The 16,158-nt window shown below is 47.4% G+C and overlaps 1 protein-coding gene across 3 annotated transcripts in view; it reads left to right on the top strand.

Moving 5' to 3' along the window:
- Window positions 1–16,158, top strand: part of ARSG (arylsulfatase G) — a 155,050-nt gene that overhangs the window by 60,841 nt on the left and 78,051 nt on the right. For all 3 annotated transcript variants that reach the window (XM_030828414.1, XM_030828413.1, XM_030828415.1), the window contains exons 6-7: window positions 3,502–3,639; window positions 15,310–15,506. In XM_030828414.1, the coding sequence (XP_030684274.1) occupies window positions 3,502–3,639; window positions 15,310–15,506 (335 nt within the window). The remainder of the gene's footprint in view (window positions 1–3,501; window positions 3,640–15,309; window positions 15,507–16,158) is intronic.

Genomic DNA, 16,158 nt, shown 5'->3' with positions numbered 1-16,158 from the left:
TTAGGTTGGTGCAGAAGTAATTGCGGTTTTTGCCATTGAAGGTAAAACTGCAATTACTTTTGCACCAACCTGATACCTGATCTTACAGAGAAGGAAGCTTATGTTTCCCAGGCTACACTGGAGCTGGAAAGAGGTAGGAATGGAGATTCCAATCTTGGTTTCTCTGAGTCCAGAGCCCATATGCCCTTCCTATCTTTGCTACTCATAGCGTAGTCATTGAACCAGCATGGTGGATATCACCTACATGCTTGTTAGAAGTGCACAAATTCACACCCTACCCCCAAGTCTGCTTTTTAACAAGACTTATGCGTGCAGTGAGCTATGATTGCATCACTGCACTTCACCCTGGGCGACAGAGTAAGATCCAGTCTCAAAACAAACAAATAAACAAACAAAAAAACCCTCCAAAAAACCAGCCCAGGGATTCTGCACATTATGGCATGAGAAGCGAGGCTATAGAGCATCCTGCTGCCCTCCTCACCCACCGTGGCCTGCTGGGCATACCTGTAGTCACACCTGGCCATATGAAGCTATGACATATGTCAGCCAGTCTCTTTTTAAAATTTTAAAATTTTAATTTATTTATTTTTTGGGGGGATGGAGTCTCGCTCTGTTGCCCAGGCTGGAGTGCAGTAGCACAATCTCTGATCATTACAACTTCCGCCTCCCGGGTTCAAGTGATTTTCCTGCCTCAGTCACCTGAGTAGCTGGGATTACAGGCTTGTGTTACTACGCCTGGCTAAGTTTTGTATTTTTAGTAGAGATGGGGTTTCACCATGTTGGCCAAGCTGGTCTTGAACTCCTGACCCCAAGTGATCTGCCTACCTTGGCTTCCTGAAATGCTGGGATTACAGGCGTGAGCCACTGCGCCTGGCCTTCTTTTTCTTCTTCTTCTTTTTTTTTTTTTTAATTTCAATCTTGCTCCTTCTGTATTTTTTTATTTTTTTTTAAATTTTCAATCTATGTTAAAAATCCAGTAGAAAGCCAGGTGCAGTGGGTCACTCCTGTAATCCCAGCACTTTGGGAGGCTGAGGTGGGTGGACCTTGTGAGCCCAGGAGTTTGAGATCAGCTTGGTCAACACAACAAAACTCCATCTCTACAGAAAATACAAAAATTAGCCGGGTGTGGTGGCCCGTGCCTGTAGTCCCAGCTACACAGGAGGCTGAGGTGGGAGGATGGCTTGAGGAGGAGGCTGCACTGAGCTGAGATTACGCCACTGCACTCCAGCCTGGGTGACAGAGCCAGATCCTGTCTCAAAAAAAAAGAAAAAATATCAAACAGAAAAAAAATGGGTGGCTTAGGAGAGAGAGAAAAACAGGAAAGAATGCAAATGACTCATGGAGTTGCAATGATATAATAAAAAGCTGAAAAATTCAACATAAATATGCGATTAGTGTTATAATGCCCAGCATGGTGATAATTCTTTTTCTCTTTTAAAAAATTTGGGATGCCTGTAATCCCAGCACTTTGGGAGGCCGAGGCAGGTGGATTGCTTGAGCTCAGGAGTTCGAGACCAGCCTGGGCAACATGGTGAAACCCCTTCTTTACAAAAAATACAAAAATTAGCCGGGTGTGGTGGCACACACCTATAGTCTCAGCTACTCAGGAGGCTAAGATGGGAGTTTGAGGCTGCAGTGAGCTGAGATTGTGCCACTGCACTTCAGCCTGGGCGACAGAGTGAGACCCCGTGTCAAAAAAACAAAACAAAACAAAAATTGTGGTTTTTGACAATTATCTACACAGTCTGACCGTATGTCCTATATTTCTATAATAGGGTGTGTGTGCATGTAGGTGTGATGGGAAGTTTTGATTTCTTCACAAATCCTTCCCAGCACTATTAGGACAATGTATTTGCCTGAGAACTCCCTTCATTACCACCTCTGTCTGCATTGCTCTCAGCTTCTCTCTTGGTTCTCTTTGGTGACCAGGACTGACAGCTTGAGTTTTTTTGGAATTCCTAATACACTGAAGCTGTGTGCAATGCACTAACCATTTGTTATCTTCTTTAGACCACCAGCACCCCTGTAAGGATGGCACAGGCCCTCCTATGCTACAGATAAGGAGATAACTCTGGGAGCTTAAGCAACTTGCCAGAGATCGTGACCAGTCAGACCGTGACTCAGCCACATTGATGGGCAGCTGTGGGTCAGATTCATTTCAATCTGTAAGAGCAAAACTTGAGCTTGTGTTGTTTTGTTTTGAGACAGAGTTTTGCTCTTGTTGCCCAGGCTGGAGTAAATGGCGCAATCTCAGCTCGCTGCAACCTCCACCTCCTGGGTTCAAGCAATTCTCCTGCCTTAGCCTCCTGAGTAGCATGGACTACAGGCTTACACCAGCATGGCTAATTTGTTTTGTATTTTTAGTAGAGATGGGGTTTCACCATGTTGGCCAGGCTGGTCTTGAACTCCTGACCTTAGGTGATCCACCCGCCTTGGCCTCCCAAAGTGCTGGCATTAGGAGCATGAGCCACCGTGCCTGGCCTGGTCTTGAACTTCTGACCTCAGGTGATCTGCCTGCCTCAGCCTCCCAAAGTACTGGGATTACAGGCCTGAGCCACCACGTCTGGCCATGAGCTTGTTTTGTTTGTTTGTTTTTTTCTGGGAGATGTTATTAGTTTGACTCTTATTTTTTTTCCAACTGCTGAAGTTTCTCCAAATTCTGCAAACGTGGCTTAAAATTAAAATTGTCCCAACCTATCTTACGTATTCCTTTTTATTTTATTTTGTTTTTTTTGAGACGGAGTCTCACTCTGTCACCCAGGGTAGAGTGCAGTGGGATGATCTCAGTTCACTGCAACCTCCGCCTCCCGGGTTCAAATGATTCTCCTGCCTCAGCCTCCCGAGTAGCTGGGATTACAGATGTGCACTGCCGTGCCCAGCTAATTTTTGTATTTTTAGTAGAGACAGCGTTTCACCCTGTTGGCCAGGCTGGTCTCGAACTCCTGACCTCAAGTGATCTGCTGGCCTCAGTCTCCCAAAGTGCTGGGATCACAGGCATGAGCCACTGCACCTGGCCCATCTTATATATTCTGTCCTATTGACAGACCTGGTATTACATGAAGTCCCGATTGTTGACTTCAGAAAACGCCGAGTTGCACACCGTACACAGAGGCTGGGATTGAAGTGAGACAGCAGAGAAAGCCAGCAATGGGGCTACTGATTGGCGGTGGGACTCTGCTTGACATCATTTAGGGTCTTTAGACCTCAATTTCTCTCCCTGCAAAATGCAAGTAATAAAAAATAATGTCCCTAGCTCACGAGAGTCTTTGTAAGCTTTACAGAGTGTTCAGCTTGTCCAAGGAGCATAAATACCTATTCCAAGGGAATGGAAGAAAGCATTATGCATAGACTTTTACACTTGGAGGAAATGGCCAACCAGAAAAATCGTTTGGGGCCAGAGTGTTGTATTGATGCGCATATGCATTGTTGCATTAAAGCATTTAGTTCTGCTCTGTGAGTACGTAGGAAATGAATACTCTATGGTCTGTGGTTTCCACACAGGAACCTTCAAAGAGACTGTTACACGGACATGGCCCTCCCTCTCTATGAAAACCTCAACATTGTGGAGCAGCCGGTGAACTTGAGCAGCCTTGCCCAGAAGTATGCTGAGAAAGCAACCCAGTTCATCCAGCACACAAGGTGAGGAGTCTCCCTCCCTCCACAGGGTCTCCCCCTGCCTCCACCTACCCGTGCACACACACCATGTCCCTTGGCCTCGGCATGCTTGAGGCCATGGCAGAGTTTTGCTGCTCAGCAGAGATGGATGCATGCTTGTCTCCTATAAATAAAGCTGGAAAACAGCCCCTTCTGGAAATCCGCAGTCCTGGATTAGAGATTCCTCAGGTATGTTCCTAGAGTCCCTGGGGCTTATCCCTCTGTTGCTTTGAGCATGTTCCACTGCCATGATCATTTTGTCCTCTCCTTCTAGGGTATAAGCTCCTCAAGGGTAGGGCCTGCCCACTGCACTCTGGGCACTCAAGGCATTTGTTGAGCTCACTAGCTGGCAGGATGTATTACTTTTCCATTGCTGCTGTAACAACCAACCAGTAATTTAGTAGCTAAAACAACAGTAACTTACCCTGCTGCAGATCTGGAGGCCAGATGTCTGAAATGAGTCTTAGGGGGCTAAAATCAAGGCATCAGCAGGACTGTTTTCTTGGGGAGTCTCTAGGGCAGAATTCCTTCCTTGCCTTTTCCAGCTTCTGGCGTTTCTAAGCTATGGCCATATCATTCTCAACTCTAATTCTGTTGTTCACTTGCATCTTCAGTCAAATCTCCCCTCTGGCTCCCACTTACGATAGCACTTGTGATGGCGTTTAGGGTCCACCAGGAGAATCCAAGCTGATCCCCCTACCTCAAGACCCTTACCATAATTCCACCTGAAAAGTCTCTTTTGCCATATACCGTAACATTCACAGATTCCAGGAATTAGACCCTGCTTATCTTTGGGAGCTATCCTTCATTCTACCAGACAGAAGTTACAAATTCCCGCATCTAGAAGGCACAGATAGGTAACCTTAAAGAGGGAAGCAGGATGAACGCAAGGCCTTAGGGAGTGGTGGGGTCTACAGTGAACCCATAAGCACATGCCCCATCTGCAGGGAGCAGCTACTACCTAGCTCCAGCTGCTTGCTGCTTCTTTGTGAAAATGTAAACCTGGAATATCAGATCTTTTCATTTTACAAGAGAGATAGGATACTTGGCTTTTATGTGAAACCTCCTGATCTTGAAATATTAGAAACTACTAATTAATAAAAGGCTGGGTGTGGTAGCTCATGCCTATAATCCCAGCAGTTTGGGAGGCCGAGGTGGGCAGATTGTTTGAATCTGGGAGTTCAAGACTAGCTGGGCAACATGGTGAAACCCTGTCGCTACAAGCAATACAAAAATTAGCCGGGCGTGGTGATGTGTACATGTTGTTCCAGCTACTTGGTAGGCTGAGGACGGAGGATCACTTGAGCCTGGGAGGCATAGGTTGCAGTGAGCCAAGATTGTGTCACTGCATTCCAGCCTGGGTGACAGAGCGAGACCCTGTCTCAAAAAAAAATAAAATGAAAAGTAAAATAAAATAAAAGTAAATAAGAATAACAAAGAAGTGGGCTGTATACTGTGGCTCGTACCTGTAATCCCAGTGCTTGGGATTACACTGAGTAATCCTTCCAGGTGGGAGGATCGCTCGAGGCCAGGAATTGCAGACTAGCCTGGACAACCTGGTGAGACCTCGTCTTTACAAAAAATTGTAAAAAGTAGCTGGGCGCAGTGGCTCACGTCTGTAATCCCAGCACTTTGGGAGGCCAAGGCAGGCAGATCACCTGAGTTCAGGAGTTCGAGACCAGCCTGACCAACATGGTGAAACCCTGTGTCTACTAAAAATACAAAAATTAGCTGGGAGTGGTGGCACCCATCTGTAGTCCCAACTATTCTGGAGGCTGAGGTAGGAGAATCACTTGAGCCCGGGAGGTGGAGGTTGCAGTGAGCCCAGATTGTGCCACTGCACTCCAGCCTGGGCGACAGAGCAAGACTGTCTCAAAAAAAAAATTAATAAAATTATTAAATAGCTGAGCATAGTGGTGTGAATCTGTAGTGCCAGCTAACTTGGGAGGCTGAACTGGGAGAATCACTTGAGTCCAGGAGTTCAAGGCTGCAGTGAGCCATAATTGCACCGCCGCACTCCAGCCTGACACATTGAGATCCTGTCTCTTAAAAAACCCCCAAAACCGGCCGGGCACAGTGGCTCACGCCTGTAATCCCAGCACTTTGGGAGGCTGAGGCGGGCAGATCACGAGGTCAGGAGATCGAGACCATCCTGGCTAACACAGTGAAACCCTGTCTCTACTAAAAATACAAAAAATTAGCCAGGCGTGGTGGCGGGCGCCTGTAGTCCCAGCTACTCGGGAGGCTGAGGCAGGAGAATGGTGTGAACCCGGGAGGCAGAGCCTGCAGTGAGCCAAGATTGGGCTACCGCACTCCAGCCTGGGCGACAGTGCGAGACTCTGTCTTAAAAAAAAAACAAAAAAAAACCCAAAACACAAAAAACAAAAAAGCAAAAACAAAACCATACCACAGTGTATCTCTAACAAATCATGTATGTGTGAGGTGTCAGGGCAAAGAATGGACATTGTGAAATAATGGACAACTCCAAAATCATGCACACTTATTTGGAATGCACACCCATAGACTGTGGGGTGCAAGTGCACACACACACGTGCACCTGCACACGTGCACACACAGTCACCCTCCCCGCCCCCTTCGTAACTGCCTTCTGCTGCCCTCTAATGACCCCATATATGTTCATCTTATCTTCCTCCCAGGAGATTCCACTCCTCAAGGGCAATGGACTCCAAGAAACTTGGTGTTTTCTACAGCTTTAGCCTAAGTGGGCAAGAAAGCACGTGCTGCACGGCTGCCCACTTGGGCAGAATTAAAAAGGGACTCTACCTGTGGCTAAGTGATCACAGCAGCCCCTTGAACATGCAGGAACCCCCTACCCCTCGCTCAGCCACACTGGACATTTTTAGAAGCTCAGCAGGGAGGGTGGAGGCAGCAATGCAGGAGATCTAGGCATCCTGTTTTCTTGGTAATAAAACCTATTTAAAGATTGAATCTCAAAAGCAGCTCCTAAGGGCTTCAGAAATTGCATCTTAAGGGTTTATCAGGACTTGAGAACACTGTTGTTTTATTTCAGATTGTCAAGAGTAGAAAGGGCAGAGCCTCTTTTCCCATCTGGAGGGTTGAGTGTCTCCCAGCTCCCTGGGTCTTTGGGATGGTTTCAGGCCCCTGTGCCCCATGGCACCTGGATGCTTCAAGGCTAGTGGGGACAGTCTCTTCTGCTTTTGTGGTGACTCAAATGACACTGTGTTCTTAGGGGAAGGAATGGAGACTCGGGGCTGTTTAATGCCCCCTCTGAAGTGGGCATAGGGCCTGGACATCCACCCGTTAATTAATCCGTTAAAAGGCAAATCAACCAACAGCCTCTTTATTATACAAAAATGGGGAACAGTTTTGTTGATTCATTAACTGGTTATTAAGTGAAAAGTCCCGAGTCCTGTTGGCATTTAACATTACAGAAGGAAATCCCCAGAAATGCTGATTTCTTTGGGATTTCCACATGCCAAATGATTTTCTGAGCATCAGCAGAAAAGGCTCTCAGGTCCATGCCCTTCCTCCTCCATGACTCTGGCCCTTGCCTCAAGCGCCTCCCTCAACTTGGACCTGTTTGTCAAAACCACCAGGTATCCCTAGAGTGTGGCTTCCCGCTCTTCCCTGACAAGGGGGCCCACCCTAGGACTTAGGGAGTTTTTACTTGGGTCTTTAGTTGGCTTTAGTGTCTCACCCAAGACCCTCGACGTAGTACTTGGGTATCACTGCTGGTCATTCAGTTTACTTGACTTTAGACCCTTCATCTGGTAGCAATGCTGAATGCTAATGCTTGATTGGAGTTTTTTAAGCAGCAAGCAAAGCTCTGAATAGGACAGAGGAGCGGGTAGAAAGCATGGCTCCTAGGTCACAGAGCTAGCTGGGCCTCTGTTCCTTTTGAGGTCTGGGACTGTGCATTGCACCTAAGCGGGAAATACAGGGCTTGATAAGCAGGAGTGTATCGGGCATCAGGATGAGCAGTGGCCCAGCATGTTTGAAATCAGACACTTCTTTGTTTTTTTTTTTTTTTTTTTTTGAGACTGAGTCTCTCGCCCTTGTCACCCAGACTGGAGTGCATTGGTGCAATCTTGGCGCACTGAAACCTCTGTCTCCTGGGTTCAAGCAATTGTCCTGCCTCAGCCTCCCGAGTAGCTGGGATTACAGGCGCCTGCCACCACGCCCAGCTAATTTTTCTATTTTTAGTAGAGACTGGGTTTCGCCATGTTGGCCAAGCTTGTCTCGAACTCCTGACCTCAGGTGATCTACCTGCCTCGGCCTCCCAAAGTGCTGGGATTACAGGTATGAGCTACTGTGCCTGGCCTGAAATCAGACCTTTCAAACAAATCAATATTCCATGGTGTCATGTACTACACATTGAAATCCTAACTCTTAATGGGATGGTATTAGGAGCTGGGGCCATTAGGAGGAAATTAGGTTTAGATAAGGTCATGAGAGTGAAGCCCCCATGTCGGGATTAGTGTTTGTATTAAAAGAAGAGAAAGAGACTATGGTGTGCTCTGTCCTGGCCATGTGAGGATACAGTGGGAAGGCAGCTGTCTGTTAAGAAGCCAAGAATCAGCCCCTTACCAGACAATGGACTTCCCAGCCTCTAGAACTGGGAGACCTCAAGTCAGGCGTGGTGGCTCATGCCTGTAATCCCAACACTTTGGGAGGCCAAGGGTAGGAGATTGCTTGAGCTCAGGAGTTCAAGACCAGCCTGCACAACATAGTGAGATGCCCCCCATCTCTACAAAAACCACAACAAAACAAACAAACAAACAAACAAATAGAAAGTTCCTTCTGCATTCTAGAACCTGGAAAAAGAAAAAAAGAGGCCAGGCACGATGGCTCATGCCTGTAATCCCAGCATTTTGGGAGGCTGAGGCGGGTGGATCACATGCAGTCAGAAGAAGTTCGAGATCAGCCTGGCCAACATGGTGAAACCCCGTCTCTATTAAAAATACAAAAATTAGCCGGGCATGGTGGCACATGCCTGTAATCCCAGCTACTTGAGAGGCTGAGGTAGGAGAATGCTTGAACCCAGCAGACGGAGGTTGCAGTGAGCCGAGATCATGCCATTACACTCCAGCCTGGGCAACAAGAGCGAAACTCTGTCTCAAAAACAAACAAACAAACAAAAACAACAACAACAACAAAAACCCAAAAAACAGAATTGGGAGAAGTCGATGGTTGTATACTAAGCCACCCCCAGGGAGTGGTATTTTGTTATAGCAGCCCAAGCAGGCTAAGACACAGGACACGCATCTTTTGGAACTAGGTCCTCAGGTTGCAGAGGTGAAAGACATGTTCCAACCTTCATGAGCTCATGCCTGGGATCTGCAGAATTCTCCGTTTTCCTTGACTCACTACCCCTCTTCATTGCTGGCCCCCGTGCTTGCCTAAGTGCCCCTGCTGTGGTGCTGCCCCCTCAGCATCTTTCCTCTCACCCAACTCCCACTGACACCAACCTGTGTCAGGGATCCAGGTTCAGATCCAAAGACCATACCCACCCCCAACCCCTCTTTCTCCTTTCTCCTGTTTGAATGTGGAGATGAATCTCTAGTGAGTGACAGAATAAACTAATGACTAGCGAGGCAATCATATCAAACGTCTCCCCCGGGGCTGTGCTGTCCGCTTTGTGTGGTCACCACACAGCGTCCTCCAGGTCCTACTGTCTCAGGGAACTTTCCCTGCCCTCCACACCCCAAACCCCATTTGGTTCCCCTGTTACACCTTCCACAGCACCTTGTATTTCTCTTCCATCACTCCTATGGGCTGAGTATTCCTTATCTGGAATGCTTGGGACCAGAAGTATTTCAGATTTTGGATTTTTAAAGATTTTGGACTATTTGCATTATACTTAACCGGCTGAGCATCCCTAATCCTCCCATGAGTATTTCCTTTGAGTGTCAGGTCAGCACTCAAACAGTTTCAGAGTTTGGAGTATTTTGGATTTTCGGATTTGGGATGCGCTACCTACACTAAATTTTTAAATAATCATTTATATTTTAGTTGCCTTTTTCTCTTTCCTGGTCTCAATTAGATGTTAAGCTCCAAGAGGGTGGAAATCATATCTATTATGCTCATTGCTGTGTCCCCAGTGCCCAGTTAGAGCTTAGTAAATATTTAATGAATGAGTGAATAAATGAGTGAGTTACTTTATCCAGCCCCAGTGATGTGCTGGTGTTGTGCCAGGGATTCAAACGTGAATTAGACATGTCCAGTCTCTGAGTGATTCCCAGGCTAGTGGGGAAACAGATATGTTAAAACATGGCTTAAATGCAGGTTGTATCTTATTAATACTGCAAGAAGCAGGGAAAAGGGCTATGGCAAGGATGGGGGCAGAGAGGAGGCAGCCATCTATGACCTGGGAGCAAAGGAGGAAGACTATTGGTGGCTTTGGAGTTGGATCTTAAGAACTGATTGTTTTTAGGCAAGATAACAGGGAGAATACTGCTGAGAGAGGAATAACATAGACGAGGCACAGGAAGTAGGTGAGGTGCTTGGGACACTGGCATATAGAAAGAGTCTTTGAGGAGGAAGGAAGGTCAGGCTGGAAGGGACCGAGATAGGGAAAGCTGCAAAGTCTGGGTGAGGAGTTTGGATTGACCCTGCAGGCTGCAATGAGCCCTAGTACATTTCTTTTTTTTCTTTTTTGAGATGGAGTTTTGCTCTTGTTGCCCAGGCTGGAGTGCAATGGCACGATCTCGGCTCACTGCAACCTCTGCCTCCCAGGTTCAAGTGATTCTCTTGCCTCAGCCTCCTGAGTAGCTGGGATTACAGGCATGTGCCACCATGCCCGGCTAATTTTGTAGTTTTAGTAGAGATGGGGTTTCTTCATGTTGGTCAGGCTGGTCTCGAACTCCTGACCTTAGGTGATCCAACTGCCTCGGCCTCCCAAAGTGCTGGGATTACACGCGTGAGCCATCGTGCCTGGCCGAGCCCTAGTACGTTTCTAAATAGGGATCTGCCAGATCAAGTCTGGGTTAGAGAAGGTTGTCTGTGATGCCAGGGTCTAGTGGAAGATGGCAAAATGGTGGGGCAGGGGACAAGTGGTTATTGCAGCAGTCCATTTCAGAAAGACCCCTTGCCCATCCATCCCCAGGGAGCCACCACCAGAGAGGCCAGTGGGCTGAGAGCTGCAGGTGTTCATTTCCCCCTGCATGAGGGAAGCCCTACCTTCACCTCCAGGCCTGCCTCCCTCCACCCAGGCACCATCTGGGGACATTTCTTGAGAGATGGGTGCCTCTCACCTGCCCTTTTCCATTTTGGGTCAGATGATTTTCCCCAGCCTTAGCTGTCCCTGCACCATAATCTTCTCCACACCCTGTCTCCACACCCTGCCCCATCCTCTTGCTCTGCTGGAATGTTCCCTCTGTCATCTTATTTGGTTTTTTTTCCTTCTCTACTCACCATTCCACTTGTTTTCCCACAAAAATAACATGTGTTCCCTTTAGGAATATCGGAAAACTGAGACAAGCAAACAAAAAAAAATCACGCTGAGTTCCACCCCAGAGATAACCTGGTTTTTTTTGTTGTTGTTATTTGTTTATTTGAGGCAGAGTCTTGCTTTGTTGCCTAGGCTGGAGTGCAGTGGCACAATCTGGGCTCACTGCAACCTCCGCCTCCTGGGTTCAAGCCATTCTCCTGCCTCAGCCTCCTGAGTAGCTGGGATTACAGGCATGTGTCACCATGCCCGGCTAATTTTTGTGTTTTTAGTAGAGACAGGGTTTCACCATGTTGGCCAGGCTGGCCTCCCAAAAGTGCTGGGATTACAGGTGTGAGGATAACCTGTTTTAATAGCTCTGAGTATGTTCTTCTAGCCTCATTCTATGCTGGTGCATAAACGTATGTTTCCTGGTTTTATTAAGGTATAGTTGAAATGAATGTATTTTAGAAAACAGAAGTGGAGTCACACTGTGATATAATCAGTATTTTCTTAAAGCACCAGGTGGCCCCCACTCTATTTTCCATTCAGCTCAGGTGCATAATGAAGAGGTGGCTTGTGGGACAGATGCCCCCAAGGGACTAGTCTGTGTGGGCTCTGCCTGATGCCATGTTTTGGAATCTAGCCTGGCATCAGGATGCAGGGAAAGAGGTACATCCTTGGGCATCGTTTATACTTACTACTGCTGGCATGTATTCAACATTATTAACAAGGAAGCGGTCGGACGCAGTGGCTCATGCCTGTAACCTCAGCACTTTGGGAGGCCAAGGTAGGCTGATTACTTGAGGTCAGGGGTTTGAGACCAGCCTGGCCAACATGGCGAGACCTCGTCTCTACTAAAAATACAAAAAATAGCCAGGTATGGTGGTACATGCCTGTAGTCCCAGCTACTCGGGAGGCTGAGGCAGAAGAATTGCTTGAACCTGGGAGGTGGAGGTTGTAGTGAGCCAAGATGGTGCCACTGCACTCCAGCTTGGGAGACAGAGCGAAACTCTGTCTCAGAAACAAAAAAACAACAACAAAATAAGCTACCATTTATTAGACGCTTAATGTGGGAAGTTACACAACAACTTTGCTGGGGAGGTCTGATTGTCCCCATTTTATAGATGACAGAGGTTAAGTTAATTGTCCAGGGCTACACAGTCATGAAATAACAAATCTGGAGGTTTGGATGCAGGATTCTCAAGCCTGTGCTCTTCATCAGCCTGTGCTCTGCCATCTCTCATAACTGCCCATCTCTGTATGCCTCTGGCTCAGGGTGCTAATGTGACTTTGATAATGGGTGAGAGTTTGGAAGATGATGATGGATGACGAAGGGTGGACAGCAGGACCACCCCTCGCCCATACACATGGTGAGTTGATTTCTAAGAAAACAGCTGTAATCTGTAGCATTTGCCAATTCCTGAGGTGTAAATACTCAATCTCTCCATGGCTGATTTCCAGTTATGGAGATGTCACTGAATGTGGCATTGAGAAATGATGGGCAGTAGCAAGCCATTGTGTGTTATTTCCACCACACAGATACAATAGATGTAAATAACCCCATGAGCATACATCATAGTAGGATGTAGTAATTAGGAAATGCTAAATGGTGAGAATGTACTACCTGTAAAAAAAAAATGTATTTATTTAATTTATTTTTTTTGAGACAGAGTCTTGCTTTGTCGCCCAGGCTGGAGTGCAGTGCACAATCTTGGCTCACTGCAACCTCTGCCTCCTGGTTTCAAGCAGTTGTCCCTGCCTCAGCCTCCCGAGTAGCTGGGATTACAGGCGCCTGCCACCACGCCTGGCTAATTTTTGTATTTTTTTAGTAGAGGCAGGGTTTCACTCTGTTGGCCCAGCTGGTCTCAAACTCCTGACCTCAAGTGATCTGCCCTCCTCAGCCTCCCAAAGTGCTGGGATTACAGGTGTGAGCCACCACGCCTGGCAAAAAAATAAAATTTATTTAATTGTGAACTTACATAATTCAGTCTTTAGCAATGGCCATGTTTAACAACTGGTTTGCAAGATTCTTGAAATTTGAGCCAGGTCTAGGCACCACTGCAATATGGAATTTACCTGAAAATTAAAAAAAGACACCCCCTCTAGCCAGGCACTGCCCTGTGCAGGGTACCCAGCCAGTAGATTGTAAGCTGGAAATAAGGACCCATTCCCTCAGCAGGATGTCCTGATGCAGGCCACAACCTGCACAACTGTACATGACCATCCCTGGGAGAGTGGGCATCAGGCACTGCAAATCAGTGCTGTATGAAAAAACTAGGGAAGAATGGAGATGTTTTCTGTCTGCACTGTCCAAGCTGCTAGCCTCTAGCCACCTGCTGCTGCTGAGCATTTGAAATGTGGCTAGGAATTTATGTGTGTGTGTGTATGTGTATGTGTGTGTGTATTTTATTGTGGGTATGTATATATACAGATATACATAATCATAAAATGTTACCATCTTAACCATTTTAAATGTAAAGTTCTGTGCCATTAAACATTCACTTTGTTTTGCAACCATTACCACTATCCATCTTCAGAACTTTTTCATTTTTTCTAACTGAAACTGTACCCATGAAACATTAACTGCCCAGTTTCTCTTCCCTGCAATGCCCTGCCACTCACCATCCTACCTTCTCTCTCTGAATTTGACTATTCTGGGTACCTCACACAAGTGGAATCATACAATTATTTGTTTCTTGGTGACTGGATTATTTCACTTAGCATAATATTTTCCAGGTCCACCCATGTGCTAGCGTGTGAGCCATGGAACTTTTAATATGATTTAATTTTCATTAATTTAAATCTAAATAGCTACATGTGACTTGTGGCTGCTGCCCTGAACAACACAACCCTAGCAATGTTGCAGAGAAAGTGTGGATTATAATGGGGAAGGCAGAGGCCCCTGTCTTGGGACTTGTGTCCAGGGTTTTATGCATAGCAAGGAGAACTGAGTGCAAGCACAGTCCCGGGCGGCAGACCCTGGAAGCCAGGATGCAGGGGGATTTGAGGGCACAGTTGGCTATAGAGCAAGGCTGTGAGGTGGTGTAAACCAGGGTGAGCTAAGGAGAACCCTGGGGCCAACTGAATCTCTGGGTGAACTAGTATGAAAGGGCCATGCATCTACCCCCACCGGAATGTTGTTGACTTTGTACTCTCCCAATACCCTTGCTTGGTGTCCTCTGAAAGACCCCCCATGGATGGATCTGTGGGAGAGGGGCCCCCTGAAGGTCCCTGCCACCGTTGTGATTCTGCAGCTGCTCTTGGCTGGGAGTAGGGCTGGGACCTTTGCTTGGAGGCCACGCCAGCTCCCTCCAAGCCTTTCATTCTGCACTTTCCAGGGGAATCAGGATTAGTACAGAGGCAGCAGAACAACAGGGCCTCTGACAGAGCCCTGATCTAGATGTTACCTGGTGGTCATATGTGTCCTTGAAATTCCTGTGATCAACTCGAGACAACCATTTATCTCTTAGAAAGGAACAAGGCTGGCCAGGAACAGTGGCTCATGCCTATAATCTCAGCACTTTGGGAGGCCAAGGAGGGCAGATCACCTGAGGTCAGGAGTTTGAGACCAACCTAGCCAACATAGCAAAACCCCGTCTCTCCTAAAAATACAAAATTAGACGGGCGTGGTGGTGGGCGCCTGTAATCCCAGTTACTCAGGAGGCTGAGGCGGGAGAATCGCTTGAACCCAGGAGGCGGAGGTTGCAGCGTGACAATATTGCGCCACTGCACTCCAGCCTGGGCGACAAGAGTGAGACTCTGTCTCAAAAAAAAAAGAAAGAAAGGAATGAGGGGCTGAGAATGGACAGGATAGTCTGGATGCTGCAAAATAAAATTTAAAGGGGTGTGTGTGCGCCGTAGACTTTACAGCGCGGCAGTTAAGAGCAAGATTCAGACATGTAACTAATTGCATATCCTGGGCAAGTCTTTTAATCTCTAAGCTTCTGATTCTTCATCTGATAAAGAGGGCTATGACGAGGATGAACCTAGACAACGTGAGTCCCATATAATAAGCTCTCAGTAAATGATAAGGGATAGTAGCTATTATTACAATTCTCATTTTTAATTGGCTAACCAGATTGCTTTCACGTTTCCTTGGAAGGTGATGGATAAATGTGTCCTTCCTGAGGTTGTGGGGCAGAAGGAGCTTTGGGGATTTTCCTGGAGGAGAGGGAGGATCCCTGAGGCACCAGACGAGCCAGGAGAGCCTTCTGAAGAGGCACCTCTTGGTTCTCCTGTTTCAGCACCAGCGGGAGGCCCTTCTTGCTCTATGTGGCTCTGGCCCACATGCACGTGCCCTTACCCGTGACTCAGCTACCAGCAGCCCCACGGGGCAGAAGCCTGTATGGTGCAGGGCTCCAGGAGATGGACGGTCTGGTGGGTCAGATCAAGGACAAAGTCGACCGCACAGCGAAGGAAAACACATTCCTCTGGTTTACAGGTAAAGTAATAAAAGCCAGCCAGCCTAACTGCCATTTAATAGATAACCTGGCACATTACCTGTGAAGAGCAGAGTCTGGCCCTGTGATCCCCTTTCATAGGTCAGGGGGCTTGCTTTGAACTTGAGGCCCAGATAAGGCTTGCCGTCTGAATGCTGAGCACCTGTCCATTGGGGCCTCCAAGGCCAAGTCCCTGGAAAGGTTTGCACACACAGAGCAGGCACCTTGCTGGCCCCTTGTGTGTCGATTCAGGCTATCTGGGTATTGCTCTTAATTGCCATTGAATGACACTGACATCGTGAGCTGTGTTGTTCTTGTGTAGTTCTAAGATTTCCCTCTTCTCCATCTTCCCTGGTCCCAAAGAATCCACTTGCTGCCATTCCCCGTGTCACGTCTTTTGGCTGAGTGGCTTTAGTGAGCTGAACTAGTGGCCTCTTTAAAGGCCTCACACATGCATCGTCTGTTTTAGTTTCTGTCTGGAGCAACTGCAGAGGTTATAAGCACTGCTTTCGGCCAGGTGTGGTGACTCACACCTATAATCCCAGCACTTTGGGAGGCTGAGGCAGGTGGGTCACCTGAGGTCAGGAGTTCGAGACCAGCCTGGCCAACATGGCAAAACCCTGTCTCCACTAAAAATAGAAAAATTATCTGGGC

The sequence above is a fragment of the Nomascus leucogenys genome, chromosome 14 (genome assembly GCF_006542625.1).
Source record: "Nomascus leucogenys isolate Asia chromosome 14, Asia_NLE_v1, whole genome shotgun sequence".
Taxonomy (NCBI): domain Eukaryota; kingdom Metazoa; phylum Chordata; class Mammalia; order Primates; family Hylobatidae; genus Nomascus; species Nomascus leucogenys.
The sequence above is the reverse complement of the archived record's forward strand: the minus strand, read 5'-3'. Positions and strand labels throughout refer to the sequence as shown.